Source organism: Cajanus cajan, chromosome 4, assembly GCF_000230855.2.
Source record: "Cajanus cajan strain Asha chromosome 4, NIPB_CcT2T_4, whole genome shotgun sequence".
Taxonomy (NCBI): domain Eukaryota; kingdom Viridiplantae; phylum Streptophyta; class Magnoliopsida; order Fabales; family Fabaceae; genus Cajanus; species Cajanus cajan.
The window spans coordinates 13461170-13472577 of record NC_138520.1 but is presented as its reverse complement, the minus strand read 5'-3'; the positions used below and the strand labels follow the sequence as shown (position 1 = coordinate 13472577).

The 11408-nt window shown below is 38.2% G+C and overlaps 3 protein-coding genes across 4 annotated transcripts; 1 reads left to right on the top strand and 2 right to left on the bottom strand.

The window, feature by feature from the left end:
- Window positions 1-2165: 2165 nt before the first annotated feature.
- LOC145957179 (uncharacterized) lies at window positions 2166-3009 on the top strand. Its single transcript, XM_083073393.1, has 2 exons — window positions 2166-2531; window positions 2662-3009. The coding sequence occupies exons 1-2, from the start codon at window positions 2166-2168 to the stop codon at window positions 3007-3009; spliced, it is 714 nt and encodes a 237-aa protein (XP_082929519.1).
- Window positions 3010-3031: 22 nt separating this feature from the next.
- LOC109809175 (serine/threonine-protein phosphatase 7 long form homolog) lies at window positions 3032-6571 on the bottom strand. Of its 2 annotated transcripts, none has more exons than XM_083072279.1 (5): window positions 4862-6571; window positions 4674-4764; window positions 4175-4574; window positions 3321-4083; window positions 3032-3217 (listed from the first exon to the last, which is right to left on the bottom strand). In XM_083072279.1, the coding sequence occupies exon 4, from the start codon at window positions 4008-4010 to the stop codon at window positions 3321-3323; it is 690 nt and encodes a 229-aa protein (XP_082928405.1). In that variant the 5' UTR covers window positions 4011-4083; window positions 4175-4574; window positions 4674-4764; window positions 4862-6571; the 3' UTR covers window positions 3032-3217. Both variants share the same exon structure in this region, with proteins under 2 accessions (XP_082928405.1, XP_020228004.3).
- A 137-nt stretch (window positions 6572-6708) lies between these two features.
- On the bottom strand, window positions 6709-10550 carry LOC109802941 (mitochondrial phosphate carrier protein 3, mitochondrial). The gene is made up of 6 exons (XM_020364371.3): window positions 10125-10550; window positions 8921-9282; window positions 8773-8816; window positions 7439-7653; window positions 7223-7347; window positions 6709-7134 (listed from the first exon to the last, which is right to left on the bottom strand). The coding sequence occupies exons 1-6, from the start codon at window positions 10425-10427 to the stop codon at window positions 7068-7070; spliced, it is 1116 nt and encodes a 371-aa protein (XP_020219960.1). The 5' UTR covers window positions 10428-10550; the 3' UTR covers window positions 6709-7067.
- Window positions 10551-11408: the final 858 nt, after the last annotated feature.

The following is an 11408-nucleotide window of genomic DNA, read 5'->3' as shown; positions in this document are numbered from 1 at the left end:
AGATCATCTCGAATTTAAATACGTCACTGTTCACCGGTCAGATGTGTTGTCTCCTTGTAGCAGGGGAAACGAACGGCCCTGATCGCACCCACATAATCAACGGTGTGGATCATGTATTTTGTAGACAAATGCACTGTTCATGGGTCTATAAATATACGAATGCCATTGAAAATATTTCACCATCCAACTTTTTTGCCTTTAGTTTCTTTTGTTATCTGATTTGTTGCATAGCTGCTGTGTTTGTTATTTAGTATCTGTTAAACTTTGTTTAAATCATGTCTTTCATTTGTGTAGTGTATTACAATGGTACAATTAACCAAACTGTTGAGGGTTGTTCATTTGTAGGTAGTCATAAAACAATACGTATTAGTCGTGGTATTGATGTTGAATATTTAAAGAATAAAATTCATGGAAAGTTACATCTTAATGCTAATCAAATTATCTCCAACATACAATGTAGATATTTATGTTGTCTTGATCCTGTATCATATGAAAGTGTTGATGTATGTGATGATGAAGATCTTGAGTGTATGTTTGATAGCTTTGAGAGACAATATAAAATGAATATGATTGAATTGTATGTTCATGTAGATGTGGTTGTGTCATCTTCAATTCATGTTAATGAAACTCAGGAAACCACTAGTCATCATGAATTTGAACAAACAACATCTTATCCGGTAACTAACATCCCTAATTTACAACCCAGAAATGTTCCAATCTCACCACCAATAAATCATCCTGACTCAAACATTGATTTTGAGACAAACTTGAGTGACGATGATATCAATCTGGGACAAGGTGATGAAGCCGACGATTTGAATTCATCTGATACAGAGGATGAAGAAGATGTCAATGCAAACAACAATGTCAGCGTGCAATCACCATATGAAGTTGAACCTCCCCAGCCAACTGAATCAGGTTTATTTCAAGTTCTATTAGTTTGATAAATAATATGGATATTGAGTTAACATTTTTTTCCCATGTAGGACCTTCAAATAATCCATTTTGGACAGAAACTCCACATTACAGTTATATTGACTGGAATCATCCAGATCAAGAGAGTTGGTATCGTGGTTTAGATGTCCCTAATTCTTGGAGAGTTGGCGACGAGCTATATATTGGCCTTCGTTTTCACACAAAAAATGATGTACAGATGACTGTTAAACATTATTCTATGAATGCACATCAAACTTTTGTTGTTGTTGAGTCTGACCAAAGGGTTTTCTCTGTCAAATGCCCTAATAGCAATGAAGGTTGTCCTTGGAAACTAAGGGCAATTATGTCTAGTAAATTGAACAACAAATGGGTCATCAAGAAATGAGGCGGGACACACACGTGTATTAACCCCATGCTATCTCAAGATCACAACAAATTGGACTCTGAGTTCATATGTTGTTGTATATTAGGTTAGTGCATATTTAACTATGGAGTTAAAACTTATCATATGACTTTTTCTAACATGGTTATCATTTATTTGTAGGTATGGTTAGGGAAGATGCTTCCATTTCGATTTCTCTAATTCAAGAAAGAATTAGTGGACAATTCAACTATAAGGTGTCGTATCGGAAGGCATGGAAAGCCAAACAAAAGGCAATTGAGAGGGTTTATGGTGACTGGAGTGACTCATATGATCTTCTACCAAGGTGGTTGGACAGGATGGTTGAATGTTGTCCTGGGTCTGTGTATAAACTTGAAACCACTAAGTACATGTCAAACAATATAGTGGATCCAAATTTCCGTCAATTTCGTCGAGTCTTTTGGACATTTAAACCAGCATGTGATACCTTCAACTACACTAATCGCTACGACACAAGATGGAAATGCTCGTGTGTTACCACTTGCAATAGTAGAAGGAGAAACACTAAGCGATTGGTCATGGTTTTTGTCTAACATTCATCGGTATGTTACGAGAAAACAAGGTATTTGTTTAATAAGTGATCGACACCAAAGCATAAAGTCAGCAGTGGCAAATACCCAAGGGTGGCAACCACCTCAAGCATATCATGTATATTGCATTCGACACATCGCTAGCAACTTCAACCACCGATTCAAGAATACTAAACTTAAAGAAGAATTGATTAACATAGGTACTAAACGCTTTATTGTTTTTTATATGGTGTAATGTTTACTTTAATTTTATAAATATTAATACATAAACTTCTTATATGGCAAGGTACACAACCAACAAGCATAGATTTGAAAGAAGGTTGGAAAGGTTCCGTGAGGTCAGCCCTGAAATTTGTCGTTGGATTGATGGCATTTCCCTTGAAAAATGGGCAATCGCACACGACGAAGAAGGACGTCGATATGGACACATGACAACAAATTTGTCCGAGGCAGTCAACAAAGTCCTTAAGGGTGCACGAAACTTGTCTATAACTGCACTAGTTAAATGCACGTATGCTAGGTTGGTGGAGTATTTTATTCAAAGGTTAGGTCAGGCAAACGCTGACCTTACTCTGGGTAAACGTTACTGTCAGAAGTTAATGGATGCTATGGAAACAAATCAACAAGAAGCAACCTCTCATTTCGTTCGCAGGTATGATTATGAGTCTACAAGATTTTGAAGTTGAAGAAATCTTCAATGCAGTCACACAACGAGGTGGGAAGGTTTTCAATATTTTTCTAAATGAAAGAAAATGTGAGTGTGGTGCTTTTTAGGCGTATAAATATCCATGTTCACATGCAATAGCAACCTGTGCACACGTTCGTATAGATCCATTAACTTTTGTTGATGCCGCATACACTAACGAATACATCAAAGCGGTATATTCAGGTCAATGGTTCCCACTTGGAAGTGAAGAAAATATTCAACCTACTAATGGACCTCGTATAGTTCTAGATGAGACAATGATACGTACAAAGGGACGCCCAAAATCCACGCGCATTAGAAATGAAATGGATTGGACTGAATCCCAAAGGAGGCAACGATGTGGACATTGTAGGCGTGAAGGGCATAATAGAACCAATTGCTCTGTTCTGACTGAAGATGTATTCAATAACGCATAACAAGTTTGTATGTTGCTGTGTATTTAAAGAATAAAATTCCTCCATTGTTATATCATATGTCAATTCTAGTTTAATTAAATTGTTCTGTTATACAATAAAATAATTACAACAACGTTTACAGTAACTATTAATACAAATACAAATTACTTCTTCAACGTATTCTCGTCTTTCTGGAGCGTGTAACCAGCGTGGTCCGGTGGCATATCAACTGTATAAAAAATTTGATATTAGTAAAGTTAACATTTAGGTAAATAAATAAATATAGAACAATCAATTAAGTTTAAGTACTAACAACTTATTATTCAAATTACCTATTCATTTCTCCTCATGTGCTGCTCATGGAGACTTAGGATACATTGCCGTTGTCTATGGCGAGCACCACGATCTGGGTTCCTCCAAACTAACTCATCACCATCTCCCTCAGGGCTTCCAGCTTCCGCTGCTAATGTTGTATTCAAATCATGCCCTAAACCTGAATGATGGGAAGACGAACCCCCACCATAAAATCCTCCTCCCATAAATGACTGCTGTCCAAATCGATAATCTTGATAATCCATCATAGGTGCTGATGGAGAGATCATGTGTGGAAAATATGGAGAAGGTGTCAACTGGAACATACTACCACCCGACATACTCGGGACATCACCCATCGACTCCGATGCCGGGAAATTACCTGCACCAGACACTCCTGCTGTGTCAAACCTAAAAGATGTGTCTTGTGCAGTACCATACACATATTGTGTCACATCTGCATCCGTGGTCAATGTACTCGGATAATATGTCCCAGTTGGTGGCTCAGTCGGAGGAACTGGTATCTGTAAACCCTGGTGTTCAACTCGCCTTCGCCGACGACTTAGTCCCTTTCCTTCTCGTCGACCCGCCCCAATGTGCTCCACCTGAACTTCGTCTGCTTGTGGTAATGTTGCAGCTGCAGCCGGTGTAAAAGGGAAAGTGACCCTGCTCACCTCGTCTCGCAACTGCAAGCAGTGACCGGCTCTCATGCATCATGGTAAAATCAAAGGCATCCCTATGTTCTTCACTGGTGCCATGATAAATGTGTTCTAGAACATAGGTCTACAAATAACATAACAAATATCATCAGTACACTAATTTTGCAAATATGTCATAAGTAATTATTTAAAAACATGCGTACATTTGTACTCACCACATATCCTTCTTTTGCACTAGAAGGAGAAATTCATCGCCTTGTATGTTTCCTATACCACACCATGTATTCTGAGCTATAGCTCAAGTGTGGTGTATCACACGCAGGTTGTGTCCATACACGATGATGACATGACTGCCACTCCTGCACAAATTGAACGTGCATGCGTGACCAGTCCGTGTTATCCTTGCTTCTCAACGAAAGATCATGCAATTTCTCCGGATGAATAGGAGGCGCAAGAATGTGTTGGACCATCCCAAATTGTCGCATGACACGATCTGCATAATGATATTCGACAATCTGGAAATTAATCAACGGGACTGTTGACCTCCATACGTGAGTCCTCCAAACAGTAAGGAGGTAATGTAGGTAGTAACTCCAAGTATGGTTGTCATACAAACTGCAAAATAACAAAACAATTAAGTACTTACGAATTATCATTTATAATCACAATTTTTTAATCTAAATATTCAATATAATATTATAATAATATACTTACATCTTCTCCTTTTAAACGGTCAAAATAGTCTCTATACTTCACAATTTTTTCTTTTGTTTCTTCTCTAGGTTTATGCAAGGCATAATTCCACCTGTTATAAAAACAAAAAAACCATTAAATCTTCAATTTCCAAATTCATTCTAAATATATTTATTCTAAAATCGATCACAAGTAATACAGTTACTAACCTTGCCCCTAGAGGAACATGAAATGTAGATAAAGGTGGATGAGGTGGTGCAATAAATGGAAACCGATACCATGCCCATAATTGCAGTAAAATACCTGACCCAGCAATTTCCTTGTGATCATAATTCGTCGCCACACACAACTCCCTATACATATTTGCCAGGACGCATGACCCCCAACTCATTTGACCACAAACATCTAGGTCTTCGAGGAAACTCAGGTATCTGAGGGATACAAACGAGCTAGAGTGATCGATTAATAAATATCCCCCGATCATGCGTAAAATGAACGCTCTAGTATAGCGTTCCAATTGTTCCTGGCTATGTATATGCTCAGAAACATCCGAAAAATGCTGGTCAATCCACCTCATCCTCAATCTACCCCCAACAAGCATTGCCTCAGGGGGTGTCATGCCAAGAAGGCGCTGCACAAGAGCTCCCCAATCCATACGTATCCAGTAATGGGTGCCCCAGAGATCTTCAACCCAAGTAAAATTGCAACATCCTCCAACGTGATAGTACACTCGCTGAAGGACATGTGAAAAACGTGTGGGTCTCTGGTCTCCATCGCTCAACTAACGCAGATATTAAATGATTATCCACAAGAAAGTAACTAATCTGCGCCATCCCCATAAAATCAGCCTTCTGTAAAAGATCCTGAACAGCAGCTGGAATGTCACCACCATGCAACTCTGATTGTTTTGCACTCCTAACCTTCAAAACCCTATCCTCAGCTCCATTCCATATATGCTCAGATATATGGAATGGTTGAAACCTTAATAATGAATCATCCATAGGTCCTGCATGAATAATCTGTTTAGACATCCTGATATAATTCAACAAACAAACAAATTAAATAAACTCAAACAACAATTTATTTCTAAATTTTAGAAATACCTAAATACCTAATTTAAACCCTCATAATAATTCAACATTTTGAATTGAAATCATTCATTACTGCAATGAGAACGGGCCGTTCTGGTTTCAGAACAGGCCGTTTTCATTGCACAAAAAGTGTATAAATTTGGGTTTCGGAACGGGTCGTTCCGAAAGCAGAACGGGCCGTTCCGAACCCTTCCATACTTCACTAAATGAAACAACGAGAACGGCCCCACAACGGCCCGTCTACCTTCAGAACGGCTCATTCTGAAAGTAGAATGGGTCGTTCTGATTTCACAAAACCTGTTCCACATCCAAAGTAACACCCATTTACTTTATCCAGAACGGCCCGTTCCAAAAACAGAACGGGCCGTTCCACACCCACAAACCAGTGACGAATATCCCTCGACATTTTCTATTTAAATTTTTTTCTTACTTTTAAAATTATTAAAATTCAAAACATGCCTGATAACACCGTGTAAATATACTTTTGTGGGCAAGAATCATCGGTAACACACTCGTATTCTCAAAACGCCGGGACGTCAAGCGTTTTTCCACAAAAATAACCCTCTCCCAGCACCACCCAACAGCACCATTTAAACACAGAAAGAGGGAAGGTGGTACAGATGGCGCCTAGGGAGGAGGCGCCTTCAATGTACACAAATGGCGCCTGGGAGGAGGCGCCTTCAGTGTGTGCCACATCAGCACACTTGGCGCCTGGGGGTGGGGCGCCTTCAACGAAATTCTACCACGTGTACAACACGCCTCCCTCCAGCATTTTCTCTTCACCGTGCCACATCAGCATACATGGCACCTGGGGTGGAGGCGTCTTCTAAAAGACGCCCACCCCTCAGGCGTTTTCAATGCCACGTTGGCTCCTACGTGTCCAAAACTACCTATTTTGGTAATTACTTTTTTTTTTAATTTTTTTCATGTATTTTTTTTTTTTTTAGATGGGTCAAAAAGCCGAGTAAAAAAGCTCTCAATCTAGACATTGCATATGCGTCTATGCTTATGCACAGACAAGAAAACAAATGTGTATTCCCGTTTGACAAAGGCATGTAGTGAACCTAACATGCAAAATTATATCATTCCTAGCTAGAGTTTTCAACAGCGGGAAGGATGCAAGCAAAACCATCCTCCCAAAAATTTAAAATACTCAAATATAAGAAAAATGGAAACAATGTCTGAACTTGAAAAGAATATTATCCAACCAAGCTTGAGTTCCACTCAAGCTAACTTCAGCAGTCTTCTGTTTATTTATGGTCCCTATTCACCGGCTTTCTAAAGTTTCTTAAACAAACTATTGAGTGTGTCATCATTGGACATTCTATGCCTTTGCAAGCTCAGAACCAGGAGCTGGAGCAGCCGCAGGAGCAGGACCACCAGTGGTTGGACTGGGAAAGGAAAAAAAAAATCATTAGCACATCGTAATGAAGAACACGACATATACTAAAGTATATACTAGCAATTGTCTAAACTTACAGTCCAACAGAGACTTTGAATGCATCATATATTCCCCATTGGGCTCCGGTAAGAGTTCCAATCATAACAATACGGAGGGGAAGACCACGTGTGAAGAGACCCCATAAACCAAGCTTATTCACAGCCTGCATTACAGTTTATAATATAAAAGAAATTGTCAAAAACAGATATAGAACGAAACAATTGCACTAAACATGCACCAAGTCTGACACTCACATCACCAACTGTTGCTCCTTTGGCGTTGTTCAGAAAAGAGACGAGATTATCAGCAGGATGAGACACAATTGCACAAAGTACACCAGCAATATATCCACCAGCAAAACTGACTCCAAGTTGCAGACCTTTGCTGCACTCGTTCTTCGGTGTGGGGATGGCATGCTTATAGATCAGCTCAACAATGGTCTCAAAAGAAGCAAACTTCATCATTGTGTCTGCAAGAAAGAACATTTTAACATCATTCAGGTATTATTATCTGGTATCAGGACCTTTTATAGTCAAAGTTATAAGATATAAATGAAACAAAGCTCAAACTAATTCAGCACAAGATATCAAACTTCACCAATTGCATCATTTCACAACAAACAAAAATACAATTTTAAAATGAGTTACGAGCACAGAACAAAAGTAATAATTCCATATAATGATAAAGGTGGCATAAATATGATTCACAAACTAACCATACTTTGCAATATGGAAACGCTGAGAATCAGTAATGCATTATCATATCATCATAATATAATGTAAACAAACAAAGACAACTTATCCTTCAACAAGAAATTGATAAAGAAAAAACACATAAAGAGAATGAAACAACTTTATCCTTCAATCCTTGGCAAGCTTATAAAATACTTCAACAAGAACTTGATAAAGAAGAAACACATCAAGAGAATAAAACAACTTTATCCTTCAATCCTTGGCAAGCTTATGAAATACTCTAAAAGGACTTTCCTAAATTTTAACCAGTGAATTAAACTGTAGTCATATATTGGTAAATAGAAATCACTACTAATATTCCTAATAATGTTAACAAGGCAAATAAGCATACAGGAATATTCAGTTTTCAAACGTGAACAGCACAACAGGAAAGTGCCACACAGGCTCAAAACTCACGGGGTGTTAACAGTTTTTTTGGATTGGGTTGGGTTTCATTCAAGGAACAATGGATTTAATTCAGTTGGATTGGGTTTTACCCAAACTCTATGAACCCAACCCCCTCCCCCCCCCCCCCCCCAAAAAAAAAAAAAAAAGAAGATATATTGAACAGTTTGGATTGGATTGAATTTTACCCAAACACTCTGAAAACCTGAATCAAACTGTTTGGATGGATTGGGTAGGTCTGGGCTCACAGATACCCGTACATGTGAACTACCCTTACAATTGGGACATGAGAATTTAGTAACAATTAACAAGAAAATCTAAAAGTTGAACTACAAGCTAAAAAACCTCATTCGGTATTCCAAGAGAATGAACAATGAACACAAACAGTCAATTCAACAAGAGGGTGCTAATAATTATAATGCAAACTACAAACTATATGATGGCTAACTTACATGGAATCTGCCGTCCCCACAGAGGCACTAATCCCTTGTACAGCCTGAAAATATAAGATGTTTCATTAGATCAAATCCTAATCTTAATTCCTGGCATAGATTAACATAAAACAACGTAGGAATTAACAGCATTTATAAATAAGCATACCCTAATGTTCCTTCAGATCTGACAAATTTTGGGAGCCCATCAGACAGACCCCTTGCAAAACCAGGCTGAGTTTGGACACGGACCTTCACAGCCTCGAAGGGGCAAAGAGCAATATCAGCAATAACCTCAGCAGATGCTGAACCAGCAAGGTAGATCAAAGTCTTGTACTTGCTTGCATACTCCGGTCCAGCAATATCAGAGTAATACTTCTTAAAGAACTCATAGAATCCAAATTTGCAAGCACCCTGTGCACTGTAACCAAGCAAGGTAGGTACCCAACCACGGAAAAAGCCCTTAACTCCCTGCTCCTTGAGCAAAACTCCAAACCCAGAAGAGATGCTCTTGTACTTAGCAGGGTCAATCTGAAACCAATAACCAATTCAAACATTAAAACAGTAATCCTACTAATAAACAGGCAAGCAATCACAATTCCAATGGCATGCGCTAGGCATTAACATTATGATTTACCTCCTCTAAAATAAACAAGAATAAAGCAAGTTTTATCAGTCATCGATGAAAAAACTAACTGCTGATATTCCAACACGTGCGCATAATATCAACAACTAATTTTCTTATCAATGATTGACATTACTTACTTTACCGCGCTGCTTACTCTAGGGAGCCGGATCCTCAACCTTCTGACACAAATCACAACTATTCATAACAGATTCAGCACTTCAACACCGACAATCTTCGTTGTCCTCTGGTGTAACGAAACGCCAAACGAAGATTCTCTCGCAGAATCATACTCAGCACCATAACAGACTAAAACGCTACTAGAACTACAAAATCCAAAGGACTTGATCGGAACAAAAAAAAAAAAAAAAAAAAGCACAGCAATATTATTATTACACTCTAGAAAGACAATAATAGCGCATATCCGAAACTCGAATTAAAATTAAAAATAAAATAATAAAAAACAAATCCGACCTAGAAAAACCAAGAAATACGAGGCGAACGATCTTTAAAGTTTCAACTAAACACAACTACCTAACTTAACAGATCTAGTTAACGAAGACGCGAGATTCACGACCTAACATCGGAAGATAAATCAATCAAAGGAAATCGCAGATCTAAACCATAACAAAGCGAAATGCTAACAAACAAAGCAGAATCGAGCGAAAACAGCGTTAAATCTAAGCACAGCAAGCCAGATCGATAAATATATATATATATATATAGAGAGAGAGAGAGAGAGAGAGACCTGCATATTACACTTGACAAGGTCAAGAGGAGTGACAGCCATGTGAGTGAGGCCACAGCTGAGGATTCCACCGGCGGTACAGGCAGCGTAGAAAGCCGGCGAGTAGAGCTCGATCTTGCGGGACTCGCTGGGAGAGGGAATGATGAGGCCGCGGGATCCGGCGGCGGACGCGGGCGGCGGCGCGAGGGAGGAGGCGGCGGCGGAGTTGAGCATTTGGTGGAGAGGTAGGGTTTTGGAGGAAGAGGAGTAGATGAAGGAGGGGATGAGGGAGTTGCGGCGAGAGGAGGAGTCGGGAAGAGCCATTTGGTCAACGAAGCGTCAAAAGAAAGCGAGAGAGAAAGGGAAGGGCTCTTTCTCTCTCTCTACTTCTCACTTCTCACTGCCTTTGCTTTGGTTCCGAGGTTTTGGCACCATTGGATGTGTCTCGCCTCCTGCTTTATATTGCTCTTCCCATTTCCGTAACGGACGCTAACGCTATGCCCCCCCCAACTAGTCTCAATTACGGTCTTGACACTCGGGGAAATCGAACTTTAGGTACCTACTGCCTACCCTCTTTTCTATTTTCAAATCACAAACAAAACGGGAATCAAACGTCAAAAAAAAAACAAAAAATTGAAGCAAATATATACTTGAGTAAGAGAAAAGTTAGAAGCACTTTTTCTAACATTTTCTCATAATTATTAATTACAAATTACAAATTTTAATGTCGCTATTACTACATTAAGAAGCTTGTTAAATTAATGGTAAAATTTGTGATTTTGATAAATTATAATTAATAATACTCAAAATTTTAAGAAAATGTTGCTAGAATTTCTTTTTAAAATAATGATACTCATTCATTTTAAAATTAGACTGTAGGGATGACAAGAAGGGAGAGATGAATAAAAAATATATATATAAACTAAGAGAATGAAATTAATAAGTATAATAAATGATGGGATGAGAAATAAAAAATAATAATAATAAATAAGACAGAAATAAATCATATGAGAAATCGAGTGAATATTTAATATTTTATATGCATTTGAACTAATTTTTTAAGTGATATAGATTTCGGATAGAAGAAAAGAGAAATACGGGGAAAAGCGCATAGAGAAAAAAGTGTTCCATTAAATAAGTGATGTAATAAAAATTTGAAAAGAAAAGAAAGAGAGAGGAAATAGATTTATTAATTTAAATCATGTTTGGCCATTTTTTTTTTACTTTTTTTTTAAAAAAATATACTGAGCTAAACATATTTTAACGGAAATTTCTTCACAAATTTAGGATCTTAATTTTTATAAA